The sequence below is a fragment of the Astyanax mexicanus genome, chromosome 2, assembly GCF_023375975.1.
Source record: "Astyanax mexicanus isolate ESR-SI-001 chromosome 2, AstMex3_surface, whole genome shotgun sequence".
In the NCBI taxonomy this organism is placed as follows: Eukaryota; Metazoa; Chordata; class Actinopteri; order Characiformes; family Acestrorhamphidae; genus Astyanax; species Astyanax mexicanus.
The window spans coordinates 32,145,000-32,164,378 of record NC_064409.1 but is presented as its reverse complement, the minus strand read 5'-3'; the positions used below and the strand labels follow the sequence as shown (position 1 = coordinate 32,164,378).

At 38.2% G+C, this 19,379-nt stretch overlaps 3 protein-coding genes across 3 annotated transcripts in view; 1 reads left to right on the top strand and 2 right to left on the bottom strand.

Annotated features, from left to right (window-relative positions):
* The window catches only part of si:dkey-14d8.1 (zinc finger protein 502), a 127,323-nt gene that overhangs the window by 81,999 nt on the left and 25,945 nt on the right, over positions 1–19,379 (bottom strand). The gene's annotated exons all lie outside the window — the stretch shown is intronic.
* LOC103033942 (zinc finger protein 664) lies at positions 745–7,271 on the bottom strand. The gene is made up of 2 exons (XM_007229737.4): positions 7,021–7,271; positions 745–4,803 (listed from the first exon to the last, which is right to left on the bottom strand). Exons 1-2 carry the CDS (start codon positions 7,148–7,150, stop codon positions 3,704–3,706), a joined length of 1,230 nt encoding a protein of 409 aa, XP_007229799.2. The 5' UTR covers positions 7,151–7,271; the 3' UTR covers positions 745–3,703.
* Positions 10,579–14,889, top strand: si:ch211-214j24.10 (uncharacterized protein LOC558894 homolog). The gene is made up of 4 exons (XM_007229736.4): positions 10,579–10,736; positions 12,457–13,251; positions 13,366–13,398; positions 14,111–14,889. The coding sequence occupies exons 1-4, from the start codon at positions 10,721–10,723 to the stop codon at positions 14,146–14,148; spliced, it is 882 nt and encodes a 293-aa protein (XP_007229798.2). The 5' UTR covers positions 10,579–10,720; the 3' UTR covers positions 14,149–14,889.

Genomic DNA, 19,379 nt, shown 5'->3' with positions numbered 1-19,379 from the left:
AGGGGAAATTCTTGAAAGGATGAGTTGTACCTGCACTCTTGATGTAATTTTGGTCGGCTGGCGACTCCTGGGAAGTTCACTATTTGTGGATAATGGCCCTCACTGTGGTTTGCTAGAGTCGCACAACTTTAGAAAAGGCTTTAAAATTAGTTTAATTGATAGATCTAAATTACTGTTTCTCCTTTGTTCCTGAATTGTTCCTTAACATAACATTATCAGGTGGTTTATTTTTATGGCTGATTAGTGTACGTTGTCTTTTACCAGCTTGAATCTTTGCATTTATTCTATAATGACCAAAACATATGTCAGTGTATTCATTAGAGGACTAGCATTATTGTAAAGGTGTTTTTCCCCAAGCATTTTCAGTGTTTCAAGCTGATGTCCCCTGTTTGTTTTACAAACAGAAGCAATAGTGAACATCACAATTATCTCAACATTAACTTTGCTATCTTTGCTATGTATCATCTGCAAAAGTTTTAGGTATAGTATGCTCCACATTGTGTAAAATGATTACACTGTACCATGTAAAGCACGCAAACTTAAAATGTGAATCAGACCCTTTACTTCAGGTATCCGTTAGCTACCACTTTACAAACATTTGTCTTGTTTTGAGTTTCATTCAGTCCCCATCAACATTAAATTAGCTTAATTATTTTCATATCAGTATCAAACAGCTTTTTATTCAAAATGACTAAGTGTATAAGTCTCTTACCCACCACCCTTTCAGCAAATAAAGACTTTAGATTTTAATACAACAGCATTTTTATTTTATTTTACATAGTTCCATGATTCAATAAATAAAAAACAGTAGAAAGAAAACAGAGACAAATTAGAAAAGGTGGGGTGAATACAGTAGTGATGCATGTAGGGTAGAGTACTTTAAAATCTATTCATGGTAGAGAGGTACATGCAGGTCATAGAGTTTTAAGGCAAAGTAGTACCCAAATAAAACAAAATCTTTTCAAAAGAGTATTTTACTATTACAACACTGCATATAAACACACACACACATAGGTTCATATTCAAATAAATGGGTTATTTTTGTGATGTAGACCTCACTGCTATTAAGAAATCTCAATTGGTAAGTGTCTCAGTAATGAGATATTTCATATCACAGTTGTCTAAGAAATTACCGTTACATTATTGTACCCACCTGCTGGTGCATGGTGAATTAGAAACTTAGGAAATCAGTCTGTACAGTAAAAAAAATAATTTGGAAACCCAGAGTAGTGTCAAGTACTGAGATCCATTCCTAGTTACAAGGCTTACACTGACATACACTCAAAAAGCTCATTTATACCTGCATCACACACAAACAGGTATATAACTACATACAAATGTAGCTAATGTTACGTTGGTTATGTATGTATGTACATTGAGTCCTAATCTGCTATATATAAACTAACACTCAAAAAAAGAAACACATTTATGAAATGCAACCTTCACGTCATACCAATACAATATATACAATCAGGTGAGCAAATGTGGTTAATCCTGATGACAGTGAGTGAAACAGAGGACGCATATCACTGATAAATATTTTCCTTCATGTCATAACACTGTTTCGGTATTAATGATTCACTGACCAGTTTAACCAATTGTTTTAAATGTAGATTACTGAAAGTAATCCTGTTTTAAGATCCCAGTGAGTGTAACAGGATTTCTCCTTTAGTCCAAAGTTAAGAACTCACCAGCCTCAATGTCCATCAGGTCTTTTCATTTTGGACTAATTTAAGTAAAAGGATATCTGATTAAACTTAGAAACGCTGCTTTGTGGAAAGCCAATGTCTGGGACAGTTAATTTCCAAGTGTGTTTGAGCATGTAAATCATCAGGCTGTGGTGGACGGAGTCCAGGACCAGGACTGGAGAACTGATTTCCAAAGGAAATGTCCACTCCATCCAGAAACAAGGTCATATATGTGGATCCTACACTATAATCAAAAATCAAAATGGATTTGTAATATATATATATAACATTTTAAAACTATTAAAATATTTTTATATATTTTTGCTGTGATATAAGACCATTTTAGAGACCTTTGAGCCAACTACAATGTAGGTACTAAATATTTATGTATTTGAATACCAAATTGAGTTGTCATGGTTCTGCATTAAACCCTTTTTTATATTACGGCTGAAACTAATAATTATTTTGGCCGATCATTTTTCCGATTAGTTGATTAGTCAACGCTTATTTCTGCCATTCCCTCCCTCTCTGCTTGCTGTGGATGCGGCTCTCGTTTCTAACTTTCACTATTGGTTCAAAACGATAGAAACAGCTGATCATGAGTTTTTAATGCCCTTCAAATGTCTAGGATATTGTCCTTTGAATGTGGAAGGTGCTGATTTTTAGTGAGGAAATGTGTAATCTGTTGTGAGTGGGCACTTATAGAGGCGCAGACCGTGTTTTTATCCCCAGTAATTTGTGTAGTGCTACTAATTGATGATTAGTCGACAACAAACATTTGGAGTTGACAAATTTTTAGAATCGACTTGTCTATTATATCGACTAATCGTTGCAGCCCTACTTTATATTAGCAAGTCTAGTTTACATCCCTACAACAGTAAAGTTTCACGCTCTACTTTCTGTTAACTACACATTCATTATTCATGTATGCACAGTTAAGTGTAGTGTTACACGTATGGCTGCCACACGTATCCTGCAAATGTTTGATGCACTGATTGTGCACATCCTCAGAAATTAATATACATGAATACACAATAAATATACATATTAAAAATAGAGCCAGTGCAGACATTCAGCAGTATCAAAACTGCTGAAATAAGATCTGAATATTTTAAAAGTCAGTGTGAAATCTGGTCATTGTTCTGTGATCTGTGCTCTAGTGGAAGTCTCCACTAACCTGCAATGCACACGGAAAAGTATGTGGCAAGTTATGTTCATGATGCAGCCGGTTGTCTACACAGACAAACAGGAAGTACATCTCTATCTTTACACACCCATTTACACCCCTGTGATTTGGCCCTGAAGTAAAACAAGTTGTTGTTTGTTGTATGTTGGGTTCATGAATACTATAATTAGCAATGCATGATTTATTGCACAGGAAAGGCTGAATTTGTTTTGCAATTATTGCAGCCGTTACAAATGTTACTGAATAGTACTGTTATCCTGATAGCCTGAAGTGCATGCTCAGTGTTACTCATGCACAGTCACGGCAAAAACTGTATATGAAGGCTACAAAAGCACCATGCTCCCAGAAATTGCCTGTGCCTGCAATTGCTGTGTGTTACAGCATCACCATCTTGGACTAGGGCTAGAATGACGGCTGGGTCATTGTTATATATAAGGGAAGAAAATATAAATAAGTGAAGATTTTATTTTAAATGATTATACAAGGTGTGAGATTCAAGGTATGTTAGTTACATGTACCAAACTATGCCATATGCCATAATATACCATTGGGTACACCTTTTAAATTCAATTTTTTAACAACACACATCTTTTCATAATGCCATTAATAAAGTCAGAATTTTAGAATGATTTTGTTTTTCTAAATGATAATGATGATGATAAAAATGAACACACTATGCAAAACTTTTGAAAATAAGCTTTCAATACATATTATTGCTATCAATTCTTTTAATGCTTTATGAGACAGTTCTAACTGCAATAGCAGTCCACAGGCAAAACCGCAGCTCTTCAAAAATAAGCTTTTCAATCGCTATATGAAGAAGAGCACTTCAGTATTCAACAGTTTGTTTCTGAGCAGCGTGTCGTTTCAGGTGTTCTTTTAAGTAGCCTGCTCTGAGAAATGTCTTCCCACACTGTTCACATTCGTAAGGTCTCTCTCCAGTATGTTTTCTCTCGTGAACTTTTAAAGAGCCTGGATGTGAAAAACTCTTCTCACACTGAGTGCACTGGTAAGGCTTCTCTCCAGTATGTATCCTCTGGTGAACTTTCAAAGCACTTGACTGAGAAAAGCTCTTCCCGCAGTGGGAGCAGTGGTACGGCTTCTCTCCTGTGTGCATCCTCTGGTGGCTTTTCAACAAGCCCGCATGAGAGAAACCTTTTCCACACTGAGGGCAAATGTAAGGCTTTTCTCCCGTATGAATTCTGACATGAATTTTTAGGGATGGAAGATGAGAGAAACTTTTTCCGCACTGAATGCAGTGATAAGGCTTTTCTCCAGTGTGTATCCGCTCATGGACCTTGAGTGAGCTCGGATGAGAAAATTTCCTACCGCAATCAGAACAGCTGTAGGGTTTCTCTCCAGTGTGTAGTCCCTCATGATCTTTCAGTGAGCTTGGATGTGAAAATCGCTTGCCACACTCAGCACAACTAAAGGGTTTCTCTCCAGAATGCATTCGTTGATGTTTTTTCAGAAATTCTTGCCTCGAAAAACTCTTCCCGCACTCAAAGCAATGATAAGGCTTCTCTCCAGTATGTATTCTTTCGTGTAATTTTAATGAACCTGACAGGGAAAAGCTCTTCCCACATTGAAAGCACTGGTAGGGCTTCTCTCCTGTATGTGTTCTCAGATGACCTGTTAATGACGCCTGGTGAGAAAAAGTCTTCCCACACACTGTGCAGAGGTAAGGCTTTTCTCCAGTATGTGTTCTTAGGTGAGTTTTTAGAAACTGTGGCCTAGAGAAACGCTTCTCACAAAAGGAACAGGGGTAACACTTTTTCTCTTGTTCACTTATCTGTGCTGAAAAGATGACATTCTGAAAACTGCGACTGATGGTTTCTTCGCCAATCTCAGTGCTTAGTGCTGGTGTACTTGGTGTTTCCTCAGACAAAGTCTGCTCCTCCGGTTCATCTTTTACAAGCACGTCAATGCCTAAAACACAGATAACAATAAAAAAAAATTATGAGGACCATTAGGTAATAAAGTACACAATTTGTAATGCTATTGAGGGGCTGTTCACGCATAACAGTGATTCCAAATGTATAGAGACCAGTGTCTTATTATCTTCGCCCAGATACACATATACAGTAAAGCCCAAAAATATTTGGACAGTGACACAATCTTCATAATTTGGGCTCTGCATGGCACCACACCGAATCTGAAATAAAACACATTAGATGCAATGGAGTTGTAGACTTTCAGGTTTAATTCAAGGGGTCAAACAAAAATATCCTTTCAAGTGTTTAGGAGTTTTTCTACAAAGCATCCTCATTTCAGGGGCTGAAAAGTAATTTAAAAATAAATTATCTGAAACGCTAATTTATGGACTTCACTGTCAATTTCCTTGATAGTTCATCATCATTTAAGCAGATAAAAGGTCTGGAGTTAATTTCAGGTGTGGAATTTGCATTTGAAAGCTGTGAACCTACAACATGTGGTTAAATAAGCTTAAATAAGGTTAAAGAGTTCTTTCACCAGGAAAGCGTTCTTTGACCAGGAAATTCTGAGATCCGTCTGTACCAGAATGATAGGAAGAAGAAAGTATGGAAAAGGCTTGGAATGGCTCAACACTAAGCCCACCACATCCTCTGTTAAACATGTTGGTGGATGGGCATGCATGGCTTTCAGTGGCACTGAGTCACTAGTATTTATTGATGATGTGACAAAAGACAGAAGCGAAAGGATGAATTCTAAAGTGTACAGGGATTCACTTTCTGCTCAGCTTCAATTAAATTAAGTAAGGTTGATTGGACATCGCTTTACATTACAGATGAACAATGTGAAAGCAACGCAGGAGATTTTTAAGGCATAGAAGTGAAATATTCTGCAGTGGCCAAATCAATCATCAGATCTAAACCTGATTGAGCGGCATTTCATTCACTTAAGTAACAACTGAAGACAACTGAAGACAGCTGCAGTAAAGGGCTAGCAAAGCATCATAAAGGAAGAAACACAGAGTTTGGTGATGTCAATAAGTTCTGGCAGTCATTGCCTGCATATAATTCTCGAAAAAGTATTCAAAATAAAGATATAGTTTATGGAAAAGTTAATCTGTCCAATAACTTTTGATCCCCTGAAATGAGGAGGCTTTGTTGAAAAATGGTTGTAATTTTTAAACGCTTCATAATATTTGTTTTCTAATTAGGAAATTAAAAGTCTTCACTTCAGTGACAACTCAAGTATTTCATTTCTAATCTAGTGTAGTGGCACACAAAGCCCAAATTATGAAGCTTGTGTGACTGTCTATCAATCTATCATGCAATTCTGATATTTTTATTAGATCGATCACTGTATGCTTTATTTAACGAATACACATCTGCAAAAGACAGACAAAACCGATCAGTGTAATATTTATTAATTACATTTTTTTATGTAGTGCAGTGTACGTGAAATACATTTACACATTTTCCAATTTTATTTTTTTTTATGTCTGCCCCTCGCAATAATAATTTCACAAAAAATAAAAAAAAATTATATTTTATTTTCTAATTTTGTAAGTTTGAGTATACCACCAAATTGTGTTACAATATGGACAAATCTGAAATCTCATTTTCTTGAAATTCTGTTTGCGAAAGACTGAAATGAAAACTAGATAATAAAAAAATGGATGAAAACACATTTCTTTTTCATTTCTAATTTAGCTTGATACAGTCAAAAACGTTACACCGACCAAAACAAATCTATTAACTAATTTATTGCTTTTTTCCCTGATTCCTGGTTTAATCAGGCCTGTGTTTATAAACCGCCAGGTGAGTGGAGGATGAATCCAGTGTTTTGAGGGTCTGTGCTGCTGATTCATTATCAGCTCAGTGAGCTGCTGTCCTGCTACAGGCCTGTGGGCCTCTTTATTAACATTAAATACGGTCATATGGGTGAAGTACTGGTACCAAGCCCTCTGTTATCAGGGTGTGTATTAGCTGTGTTAGTTGATTAGAGTATAAATCAGTGTGCTGTTCGGATTTTATACTGTCTGTATCAGAGAGAGGCCCTGAGTAACAGTTATAACTCCAGGCTCCTCTCTGAGTGTTATTATCCTGTTCTCCCCGGTCACTCGGCTCTGTGTCGCTGACAGTTCAGTCACCGTGTTGATCTCTGAGACTGGATCATTAGTGCGCGGTGTGATCTGATCAGTCCCCGGGTTTATCTCACCGTCTATGCAGGTCTCACACTGCTCCGTTTTCACTTCACACCCCGGCACTCTCACTTCTTCATACTCCTCCTCCTCCTGGCTGCGCTGCATCTGCACCACCTCGGGGAAGTACAGAACGGGCTGAAACATCGCGCTGGAGGACCAGTCCTCTCCTCAATATCATATAAAAATAAACCATAAACAAGATTATTTATCGCCTGATACTTTTGATAGACACCTTCTTCTGCAAGCGGATAGCATATCTACCAGCAAGCAGAAGAGCACACTGCCCCCTACTGCCTGAGCTCCGTCTACCTGTCTAATTCAGAGGTCTCAAGTCATGAAGTACAAATAATTTTAAATACTTTTTAATACTGTACCTACTAATAATTATTTAGACAATTTAGGTTGTCTATGCTTCTACTACTTACATTTTCACACAATAATCTGAACTTTCTACTTCTTACATTTTAAAAAGAGTCTCAATACTCCTGTTTCATTTCACCTTTTTTAATCCGGCTTCTCATCATTCAAAAAACCCAAAACCCTATCCAGATAAATCTGTCCATCTGTATAGAGTAAATTTGATTGTGGTTGGATGAGAAGTATAAACATATACCATTCCGACACCCTGTTGATTTATATGTGACCCATTGCACCTGCACGTCATGTCACTCTCCAGCAAGAACATAGCAGACGTATTTGACCAACTATGAAGATCTGTGCAGAGACTCAATAAAACTCGAGAAAAATGTCCCAATAAAGGTTTTTTACATTATACTAACATCCACCCAAAATCCAAAACAGACAGCATAGTGCATCCTAATTTTTTCAACATTAACATTTTAATATTAGATTGTTGTCAGGAAAATCACAAACATTCCAGTGCTTTATTATTTATTGCTCATAATTTGTCAAACCTCAGCATTTGTGAAATTAAAAAAGGCTTTAAGTCTGCTAGATCATTTTCGTAAAGCCAAACAGATAAAGTGTCTGATTGCCCACCAGATGTCGCTGGGTATTCACTGGTGTGAGATGAATTGAATGTCTCAAGATCGAATCTTTTTTCTGAATCATTTGGTTCATTTGATCCGATCTCCCAAAAGCCCCACTTTTGCCATCACTACCTCTTTCAGCAGCTCTCTCTCAGACCGCCCTACTTTACCCGCAGCTCGTACAGACCTGACCGAGCTGCGCATATGTATTAATACATGTGAAATAAAAGTGAAGAAAAAAAGAAACTGGAAAGGTGTGTGTTAAGCTAACGTAATGGCATCACAAATATGCAAAGAAGTGTATTACGACATTGCATTGATTTTACATAAAATTGCTAGCTATTAGCCTCATTCTCACTTATTCTTACATGTGTTGGGCACCATTACAAATACTGCACCGCATTTGATGTATACTAAAGGTTAACTTTTTCATTAGAGGATCACCTATCTGGTGTAATCTCCTTGCTATACTAAACACCCATCTTCATGATCTAGTTTAACAGAAGGTATTCCAAGTTTAAGCTCACCATTTCCACTTCTAAGGCAGGAATGTCTGTCCTTTCAGGATGTGCCATTAATTTCAGGAAATGCATTTGATGGAGAAGACACTGTATTTTCATAGCACCTCTAGAAGGATTGTGATGAAGAGATATTTGTATAAAAAAGGTAAGGTCACAGTTCATTCCAACACTGTAGATCAGTCTACATTTCAAACAGTAGGCTTGCTAAATGAAAGGTACACACAATTTAAGCATTCTTTTTGTAGACCAATTTTTGCTGTTGTCTGTCTTTCTATGCATTAATGACAAGTAAATAGATGGGTATTTATGAACAAACAAAAATAATGCCTTCTTTACTTGCTTGTGTGTACATATATAGACTGTTATTTAAGATATACAATGGTGTGAAAAAGTGTTTCCCTACTCCATGATTTCTTAGTGTTTGCATGTCTGTCACTCTTAAATGTTTTGGATCATCCAACAATACATTAAACATCAGTCAAAGACAAAAAAGTAAACACAAAATGTGTTTTTTTAAATGAAGGTTGTTATTATTAATGGAGAAAAAAATGGCCCTGTGTGGAAAAAGTGCTTGCCTCTAAACCTAATAACTGGTTGTTGCACCCTTAGCAGCAACAACTGCACTCAAACATTTGCAGAGTCTTATAAGTGCTGTGGAGGAATTGTGGCCCACTTTTCTTTGCGTAATTGTTGTAATTCTGCCACATTGGAGGGTTTTAGGTTTAATGCCACAGCATCTCAATCAGACTCTGACAAGGCCACTCCAAAACCTTAATTTTGTTTGTTAGCCATTCTGATGTGGGCTTGTTGGTGTGCTTTGGATCTTTGTTTTGCTGCAGAACCCAAGTTTGTTTCAGCTTGAGGTCATAAACAGATAGCCGGACATTTTCCTTCATGACATTTTGGTATATAGCTGAATCCCTGGTTCCATTAATCACAGCAATCTTCTGGCTTATGTAGCAGCATAACAGGCCCAGACCATCACACTTCCACCATGTTTTACTGTAGGTATGATGTGTTTTTACTGAAATGCGGTGTTACTTTTTACACCAGATGTAATGGGACACACCTTTCAAAAAGTTTAACTTTTGACTCATCAGTGCACAAAGAATTTCTATAAAATCTAGGGGATCATCAAGATGTTTTCTGGCAAAACTGAAATATATTTCTGCTGTGGTTTTATCTTGGTCATGCAGGCTATTTTTACCCAGTTTCTTTCTTATGGTGGAGTCATAAACACTGATCTTAACTGACGCAAGTCAGGCCTGCAGCTTTTGGATGTTGTTGTGGGGTCTTTTTTGACCTCTCGGATGAGTTGTCGCTGCATTCTTGGGGTACTTTTGGTTGGCTGGCCACTCCTGGGAAGGTTCACCAATGTTTTTCGCCATTTGTAGACACTGTGTGTTCACTGGAGTATCAACAATTTGGAAATGGCTTTATAACCTTTTCCAGACTGACAGATCTCAATTACTTTCTTTTATCTCTTTAATTTGTATAATCTCTGTTTGAGTATCTTTTTGTCTACTTTGATTAAAGACTGCACGTGTGAAAAGGTCTTATACCTGCAATGTTATTAGGTGGTATAAGCTACTGTAGGCTGAACAGTTTGATCTGTTTGTATGTGTATTTGCAGTTAAAATGCATATAACTCATTAGAGGGAACAAACATAATTTCCAGGATTTACACCACACGTCTCACCATGGTCTGTCCAGTAGCTGACACTACCTATGCAAGTTAGCTAGGTTAGGGTCTTCATTTGGGAAAGGCAGAAGCTGAGAGTAGACTGGGTCTTAGTCTTTCCGACGTAATACAGCCTGCATTACACTTACCTTTTTACCATGCGGCCTTATCGCCAATTTTGAGCGATACTGTGCCGAATAAGACTTGTAGTTAACTATTCGAGTAATGGGGGGAATTTTAAAAGATACCGTGACAAAAAATACTGTGGTTGTCTTGTGGTAAAGATCATTCAAAATCAGCCGTGTTGTTCACCTGCACTATCTGTGTTTAACTGCGGGCTGGGGGCGCTGGTGAGGGCCGCTCCTCCCGCCCCTCTTCGCGCCTCTACTTACGGAACTTACGAGAAACTACTTCCACCCGGCCGTTTAGTCTGGTTCCTCCCTGCGAGAGAAGAGCAGCACGCTGTCCCGCTACAAAACACCGCCATAAACAGAGCAGCCCGTCGGGAATTCATCTGATCAGAATGCATATTAAAACAGGTGAGCTGTGTGATTTGAGCGGCGGGTTTGTAGAGAGCTCTGGCCGTGTTGTTTTCGGTGATCTGCGGTTCAGGCGGTGGGGATGTTCGCGGCGGTGGTGGAGTCAACAACCCGCCCGGAATGAACTCGGTCTTATGAAACTTTCTTTGTTACGAAAGCGTGTGACTCCTCAGGACGGTCTGAACACCGAGAAGACCCAGGGCTGATACTGCGCACCGTATTATTAACAGGGCCCTGAAGCTGCTGCAGGAGGGGGGTTGATGTGAGGAGAGAGGCCGCGGCTTTCCCGGCAGGCTGTCGTTAGCTAGTTAGACATTTTTAGAAACTAGCTAAGCTAACGTCGTCCAGCTTTCGTTACAGCTCAAAAGCGTTAGCTAGGTTTGTTAACCTAACCCAGTTAGATTAGCAGACTTTTCTGGACTTGTTTTGTAGCTAGAAATAGTTGAGTTTTTATTTATTTTAAATTAAATTAAGACATTGGTTCTTGTCCTAGTAGTTTTCCGGTATTGGTTAGTTATCAAGCTGTGCTTAGCTTCTGTGGTCGAACTTTTACCAGCTAACGCTCGGTTCGCTAAAGCGGCTAACTAGCTAACCTCACCTAGCGTGTTTAGCGCAGCTTATATTTCAGCGAGTTGGCAGTTTTAACTGATTCCTCTCTATAAGGTCGTCTTTTTACACACTAAAAAATAGCAAAACTCTAGCTTTAGCTAAACTCTCATTTATTTGCTTTACACTAAACGTCTCTGCAGGGTGTATGTTCCAGAAATGTTTTTTTTTTCTTAGCCAGCCTAACTGACGCTACCTAGCTAAGTTAGCTTTGGTTGCTAACGTTAGGTTAGGTGTGTTCGTTTGGGGAGGGCAGTAGCTGAGAGTAGACTTGGTCTAAGTTCTCCCGCCGTAATACAGCCTCCATTACACTTAACTTAAAACCATGCGGTCTGGTGTGTAATATATTTTGAGCGAGACTGTAGCGAGTTAGATTTGTCGTTAACTATTCGAGTAGTCGGGAAAATATTACAGCGATACAGTGACACGTACACCGTGGTAATCATGCGACAGGAAAATGCCTAGCTAGCCGATTTACTGCAGGCCTCCAGCACTTATTTAGCGCGGTGTTGGAAACAGTCACATGTTTATTGAAGAATATATTTGAATTGGCGGTCTAACGCTGACGGATTTCCAGTTGACAAGTAAATTAGTTCACACAGAGTAAATTAGTCATTAGAACAATGCGAAGATCTAGTAAGACATATATAGCTTTACATGCTTTTAACCAATCAGTGATCTCAATGATGCACTTTGAATACGTAAAAGCTTACTCTATACATTACTCTATACATCGTCTGTGTGGCTTCAGTTATTTGGTTACTTGTGCTGTTCTCTAACTCCAAAGCCAAATCTACAGTACATCATTTTCTAACAATTTGTGTATCATGAATATTGATTAGATTTGTTAAGTGGAAAAGACACATCCAACTTTCAGCTATCTGATTGCTACAAAAGGAGAGATTTTGACATTATTATCAGAAAAAAACGTTGATTCAAGATTGTGAAACGTGAGATAAAATAACCTAACTTACAGTTAGATAAATCTGTAAGTATGAAAATTGTCAGGACAGTTACGTTTGGCGTATATATAAAATATTTTTTTTTTCTTTCTTTTTTTTATATGATGCTTACTATGATGCATGTTCTTAAAGGAAATTGCTCCTTTTTGCAGGTACCTGGGAGGCAAGTAATGCAGTGTGTGAGTCGGACCCCCTGTGTGACCCTGCTGTCCTCGTCGCTGCACCTAAGCCAGAACCACACATTCGGAACCGACGCCTCTCCCCTGGCTCTGGCAGCTGTGGTGGTGGTGGAGGAGGAGGAGGCTGCTCAGCAGGAGTGGATAGCAAGTCCATCCGTCAGACTTCCTCAAACAGTTTTAATGAATCGCACAGGACTGGCCATACACACGTCTTCTTCTCTAGCTTGCACAGAGAGCAGCGGGTGCATGCCAGGGGTAACAGAGGCTCTCGGCAAGACGGAGGCGGGATGGGGCCTCGTGGCGGTGAAAAAAACCTCAGGTCCTCTCAGACCCACACACACAAAGAACGGTGGGTTGGAGACACTTTGTCATCCCTTAAACCTCCACCTGCCTTCCCAGTGAAGGACAGCCCTGCAAAGCTGCAGCCTGCAGTCAGCTACGCCTCCAAAGTGAAGGCGGGTGGAACTTCAGGAGGAGTAGCGGAGGAACCTCCAGGTATCAAGGTGCTTCTGCAGAACCAGTGGGGGCTCAGTTTTATTAGCGATGGCCCAGCAGTAGAAAACGCAGCTTCAGTCCCACCTCAAGATATGTCAGCAAGGAGTCCAGCTGCAACTCCGCACCCAGTAGCTGGAGAGGAAACTGCTGAAAATTCTGTTATTTCGACCTCCACATCTTCACAAAGCCAGTGCTCAAAGGAACCCAAGAATTCTGAAGAGCTGCTCCTTAGCTGTCACCATCTGGTGGAGGCTGTGGAATATCATACACAAGGTATGTGCATTAATTTTAATTAATTTGTTTTTTGTGAATTCTTATGTTTTCTTAATGGTGCGCTGTCTGCATATAGTTACACACCCTTTTACAATTGATATTTGTCTTTTTTAGAATGGAATGCAATACTGTGGGGACAGAAACAAGGTGAGAATTTAATCTTAATTTAAATAAAAATTGTGTTGCCTTACTCTGGAAATGTTCTGTTACTAGTTTAAAAACCAGGGTAGAAAATTAGGACAGGAGAGATTCAGTGCACTAATGCAATTCACCTGTTGGGGCAGTAGTATGTGGAAAAGACAATGGGGAGTTACATCACTGGCTGTTTATTCACAGGAGTAGCTCTTTAATGTTATTTAAGATTGTCAGCATACTCGGGTCAGCAGCAAAAGCTTTTTTTTGTGGGGAAAATAGTTAAATTGGAAGGGTGAAGGCACAAACCTGGATAAACTCCTAATAACTTAATGTGCATGAAAATCTTTTCAATCTTGCGGCAGGGAAAAATGTGTTCTGGACTAGTGCACATATCTGTGCAGTTTAACTTGGACTAACAGTATTCACAGTAACAGCAGAGGTGGCATTTGTTCATTTCTTTTTTTGGTAATCTGGGCAATATACCAATTTAAACTACACCTGCAGAATGCAGTTTAGTTCCTACTTAGTACACTTCATTTAGGACAGGAATATATATATTGGTTTGCTTGTTATGATCTAAATGACAGTTTTCCCATTTTTCTTACAAGTTGCACCAAGGGTAAAAATAAATGGGCTTGAACCTAATCATTTTAAAGGGGAGGAGCCCTAAGATTAATTGATTTTTAAGTTTGTCATGTTAACACTTGTGTTTTTAACTTTTCAGATCCTGCAAAGGTTGCGTGGTACAAGGACGACCTGTAGTGCTCTGCCCAGAACACACCTGCACCTGATCAACCGACACACACTCACTATCCGTACATTTGTCTTTCCCTAGCAAACATATATTGACACTCAGGTTGTTCTTCCCACAGTCTACTTTTTGCACTCACCTTCACCTAAAATTCTCCACCCATGTCTCGAATGCATGGTTGCCTTAAAATCAAGCCTTTGGTGTGGAGACATTCCCCCACTGGGTTTTATTATGGAAAAGAATGTTTTTTTATATATATATATATATAGCATATATGATCCTAAGAATCTGGCAATCTTATTGTAAAAAGCTAGTTTTACTTTAAATTAATAATGTATATCTATTTTTCTCCCAATTCATGTACAAGTGACCTGTCAAGCACTTTTGTACTTACCGAATGTGTCTGTCTGGAACATCTGTTTTGGTTTTAGAATAATGTAAAATGTGTACCGGTAACTTCATCTTTTTTTTGTTTGTCTCACTGTCTCCACACCAATTGTCTGAATATTTTCTGATGGCGTTTACATGGGTGTGGCTGGCACGATGTGACAGCTTCCTGTTCTAATATCTGTTCTTAGTGCTATTTTTAAACGTTTTCACCCTAGTTTGAATGTCAGACATAATATGGGTGGTTGTTCCTTGTTTTGTTTTTAAGGTGGGCACTAAAAGAGATTTAGAGATTTAATTTGAAGAATTGCATAATAAAAGCAGATAATGCAACTTCTGCCTACAGTTTCATGTGGTCCGTATTCCAGAAAAATAAATTCTATAAAAATACTCTAGGTTTTCTTTTCTCAGCATTATTTCCCACTCTACACCATACTAATCTTAAGTTGTTTTTGGTATAACATGTTTTTGTCCAAGGTTTACAATAGTAATAGCATTATTCTGCCCTTTTAATATTTTATTGATTTAATGAAACTGAAAGATCTACATCTGCAAGCATGTATGCGTAATAGTGATAGTGATACGAAGTGATGTTACTAAGTAATAGTGGTGTAAGCCACTATTAGTAGTAGTGCTGTTTGAAATGTAAATTTGCTCTGTGTAGTTTACTGTATACCACAAATCTAATGTGGCAGTGCTGTGTCCTCACAGCGTTCTTGGGCATTGCCGCCATTAAATCTGAGGAGAGGGGCGTGTCCTCATTACATTTCATAGTTATTCATTTGGACCCCCCATGTTAACATAGAAAATATTACGTAGCCCTGTTGAATTTTGCAACTGTTCAAATAATAATTTTAATATATAATTTTTATTTGTACAATAGTTTATTTGCGCACACACACACACGTGTATATATATATATATATATATATATATATATATATATATATATATATATATATATATATATATATATATATATACATACTTTAATTACCAAGTTGCTGTTACTATATATTTTAAGTTGGTGAAAGGTATTTTGATAATTGCCTGTCAGTCAAAAGCCTAAATAGTGGGAGGCGATAGAAGCTGCGTTGCAAACAGAAAGAGATACACTGTGGAGTATTGATAGGCACAGCAGCTTTAGATGAACTAAATCATTAGAAATAGTTCACTAAAAAAAAATACGTTCACCGAGCCGATCAGTGCTTGGCAGGAGTAGCCTACGACTGATACTCTGCTGAACGGTTCATGATTCGGTTTAGTTCACGGCTTCCGGGAACAGGAGACGAGAGTGTTGTATAAAAAATAAAAAGTATTTAAGTATGCAACTAAATGTTGGATTTATTATAGGAAATATAAATCAAATTACTCCATGTAAGTGAGTGGCAACGTAAATCGTGTCCAAAGAAACAGTTCTCTGGTTGGCAGCGCGAATGTGAATCACAGTGTCAGTCACTGACAAAAAATCACAAGTGAGTGAACTGGAGCAATGAATGACAGTATAGTTAAGGGAACACGCAGTGAGTGAACGGGAGCATTAGACTGTGCAGTGAACGAATCACCCTGTGAGTGACCGACGGGAGCGTCAGTACGCTCACAATGAGTCTCTGCCACCAAATTTGCGGGTGATCCGGTGATTCACAGACCACACGGCAGTTCTACGGTGGCCGAGAAAGCCCAACGCAGTGCAAATTGAAAAGCGCTGCAAAAGCACAAAACACATCCATCAAAATAACAACACAGGCGCAGCAAATAGAAAAACGCGCTGCAAATAGAACCACAACACAACGGAAGTGAGTCACAACACAAAGGAATTTTCCCGGGGGACCTTAAAAGATACTGTACCAGCTAAGCTGCGTCTTCAGTAACGTCTCGGACTTCACTATGTGTACAAAGGACAATAAGTGGCAAACAAGGCGTTTTGTGAAGCAGAACTTTTAATAAACATAACTTACTTTTCAGAAGCTTGTTTGCCACTTATTGTCCTTTGTATACAGCTGGTACAGCATCTTTTAAGGTCCCCCGGGAAAATTCCGTTGTGTTGTGACTCACTTCCGTTGTGTTGTGGTTCTATTTGCAGCGCGTTTTTCTATTTGCTGCGCCTGTGTTGTAATTTTGATGGATGTGTTTTGTGCTTTTGCAGCGCTTTTCAATTTGCACTGCGCTGGGCTTTCTCGGCCACCGTACAGTTCCCCTGCCGGCCTGCACGGTCGCTGCTGAGCTCAACTTCTCTGAACTAAGAAGGAACGAATCAGCTGAGGAAGTGATTCGATTCAGTACGTTCACTTAAACGATTCGTTCATTAGAACGAATCGTTCGCGAACGACACAACACTACTGTAGAGGAATACCTGAGCACTATGACTGATCTGAAACTGAGATCCACCTGCACCAGCACTGTCTGCCTGTAGTAGAGACCCGCAGGCACAAGAGATCCTGGGTGCCTCCGGAAAACAACAGCACTCAACCTAAACACAGCAGAGACAGAGCTGCACTTTCTGATAGAATACCCTAAATACACTGAGATTCGCAAAGAATTCTACAGTAAAAAAAATCAGTAACAAACACCCACAGTTTACTTACTTATTCACTTATTTATTATTATTGTTTTTTTCTCCTTGTTTTAAAATGTAGAATCTGTTCTGTTCTACACTGTAGAAATTGATAATTTCTGAGACAGTTCACTATTATTTTGCTTTACTGTTAAAATGGTATAACTCTCGAGCTTTGGTAACAGAAATGTAGCAAGCACTATATCAGGTGCCAAAATGCACCTTGAATTGAATTGAATTGATACATACATAGAGAGAAATACAGGGATGCACAGAAAGAGATATACAGAGCGTAACGTAACAGTATATATAAGGTGTGGATGTTTTTGATTATTTGTTTTTACGTGACAGAATATTTAATACAAATAATTTAAAGACATATATCTTAAAATATTTGTATCAGTCACAAAAATATTATGTAACTTAGTCATGGTTAAAATATAATTAAATGCTTTTAAATACTGGTACTTAAATGCATCCTTGTTAGGGAACAGTATAAATGGTGTGTTTTAGTGTAGGTCTGGTAGACTAGATCCCTTTTTACTGTATTCTAATATCTTAGAGTAGTGTTGATGCGTTTTAAACTAGAATATTGTATGTATGTATTAATTGAATTTTAATGGAGAAAATAAACACTACTGTAGCTCCATATTCCACCTTTAACAGCTTTAAAAAAGAGAGAAAACGTGTGTGTGAGAGAGAATAAACTTCAGCATTAATAAAAATTAATAAAATAATATTGTACCTGCTAAACTCAACAGTAAGCCTTGCTGTTATGTTGCTAAATTAAATTGCTAATGCTTCACCAGACTGTCAATTTTGTCAATAATTTGTGTAAAAACAATAACGCATTAAAGTTTACAGATTAACTGCTTGCGCTAATGCATTAGGGTCTACAGGCCTAAAATAAACACGCATCGCACAAATCACAGGTGCATGATGCAGCATTAACTTCAGAAAAATGTGACAGATTTATATATTCTGTTTGTATAAGAGTAATAAAGCAATAATTAGTAGGCTTAATGTACGCAATATGTTCCCAAACTATATTTTGACCTGCTTTTTTCAAAATAAAAAGTAGGAATTTTAAAAGAAAACCTTTTCGTGAAAGTCATTTATGTACTAGCCCATTTGACTGAACATTGTTTCATAGAACCTACTGATGCTCTACCTCTTATAATTCCAAAACATTTATACTTTTTCACATAATAAACAAACAGATAGTTATTTAAGAAACACATGACAGTTATATATATATTATATATAATATACTTTAAAATTAACAGTGAGCATTTGCTCATCATCTACTCACACTCAACTTAGAACCTGTTTCAACATAAGATATAGCTCCCGTTATCTCTCGGTACAGTTGTTTTGTTATTTGTTTGTGCTGTTCAGGTTGATCTTACTGAGTCTTGGTTCTCCTAAGGTTTCTATCTCTTAGTGTGAGGGAGTTTTTCCTTGCCATTGTTGCCAACAAAACCTTACTGCTTACTCATAGGGTTAGGCATGGAGGCTTACAGATTTTGTATGGCATCCTGTGGCCATATATGCACACAGATGTTGCAGTTTTGCCTGTAGATCCTGCACACCCGAAGATTGCAGAAGCTGGCATCCCAGTTTGGTCCCATAAATGCTTAATTGGTGATAAATTGTGGCAATGTGTTGCAATCTGATTCCTGGGAAATTCTTGCTGTGTGTGGAAAAGCATTGTCCTGCTGAAAAACAACAGTTAAAAGTGATGTTCACTGAGCTGTTATTGTTCCTCATATCACTAACTTGGGTGACTGTTGCAAGCAATGGTTTACCAGATCATAACAACAACAGGTGAGGCAGTGTGATACTCCACAGCAAAGCAGGACTAACAAAGTACTAACATAGAATCAACAAACAAGGGGTTTTAAAATAAAAACTCAGTTTTCATTTAACTAAAATGCAGTTCTCATGTGGATGGCAGGCCAAAATGAAGATAACATGTATCCAGATTTGTGTGGATGGGGCTGAAATAAACATTGAGGTTTGAGTCCATCATAAAGGCATGCCTAGCAGTCTCTCACCAAGAGGTACACTACCTAAAAAAAGCCTTAGGGATCCTTTTTATAGAGCAGCTGGGGAAGCACTTTTATGGCCATACATAATAAATGACAGACATTACAATTATACTGTTATTTCATATTATATAAAATGTTTCAGGTGGCTGGCTCTGATTACCTGGTTCTGATTACAATTGAGATTATTTAGAATTCAGATTATTTCCTACAAAACCACTTTGAAATACTTAATTTACATAAAAAACGTTTT

Excerpts from the sequence above, each read along its gene's own strand:
- si:ch211-214j24.10 (XM_007229736.4), top strand. Across the intron at positions 13,252-13,365 it reads TGTGGAATATCATACACAAG|AATGGAATGCAATACTGTGG; the intron begins GTATGTGCATTA and ends TGTCTTTTTTAG. Across the intron at positions 13,399-14,110 it reads ACTGTGGGGACAGAAACAAG|ATCCTGCAAAGGTTGCGTGG; the intron begins GTGAGAATTTAA and ends TTAACTTTTCAG.
- LOC103033942 (XM_007229737.4), bottom strand. The coding sequence starts at position 7,150 with ATGTTTCAGCCCGTTCTGTACTTCCCCGAGGTGGTGCAGATGCAGCGC. Across the intron at positions 4,804-7,020 it reads GTGTGAGACCTGCATAGACG|GCATTGACGTGCTTGTAAAA; the intron begins GTGAGATAAACC and ends TCTGTGTTTTAG.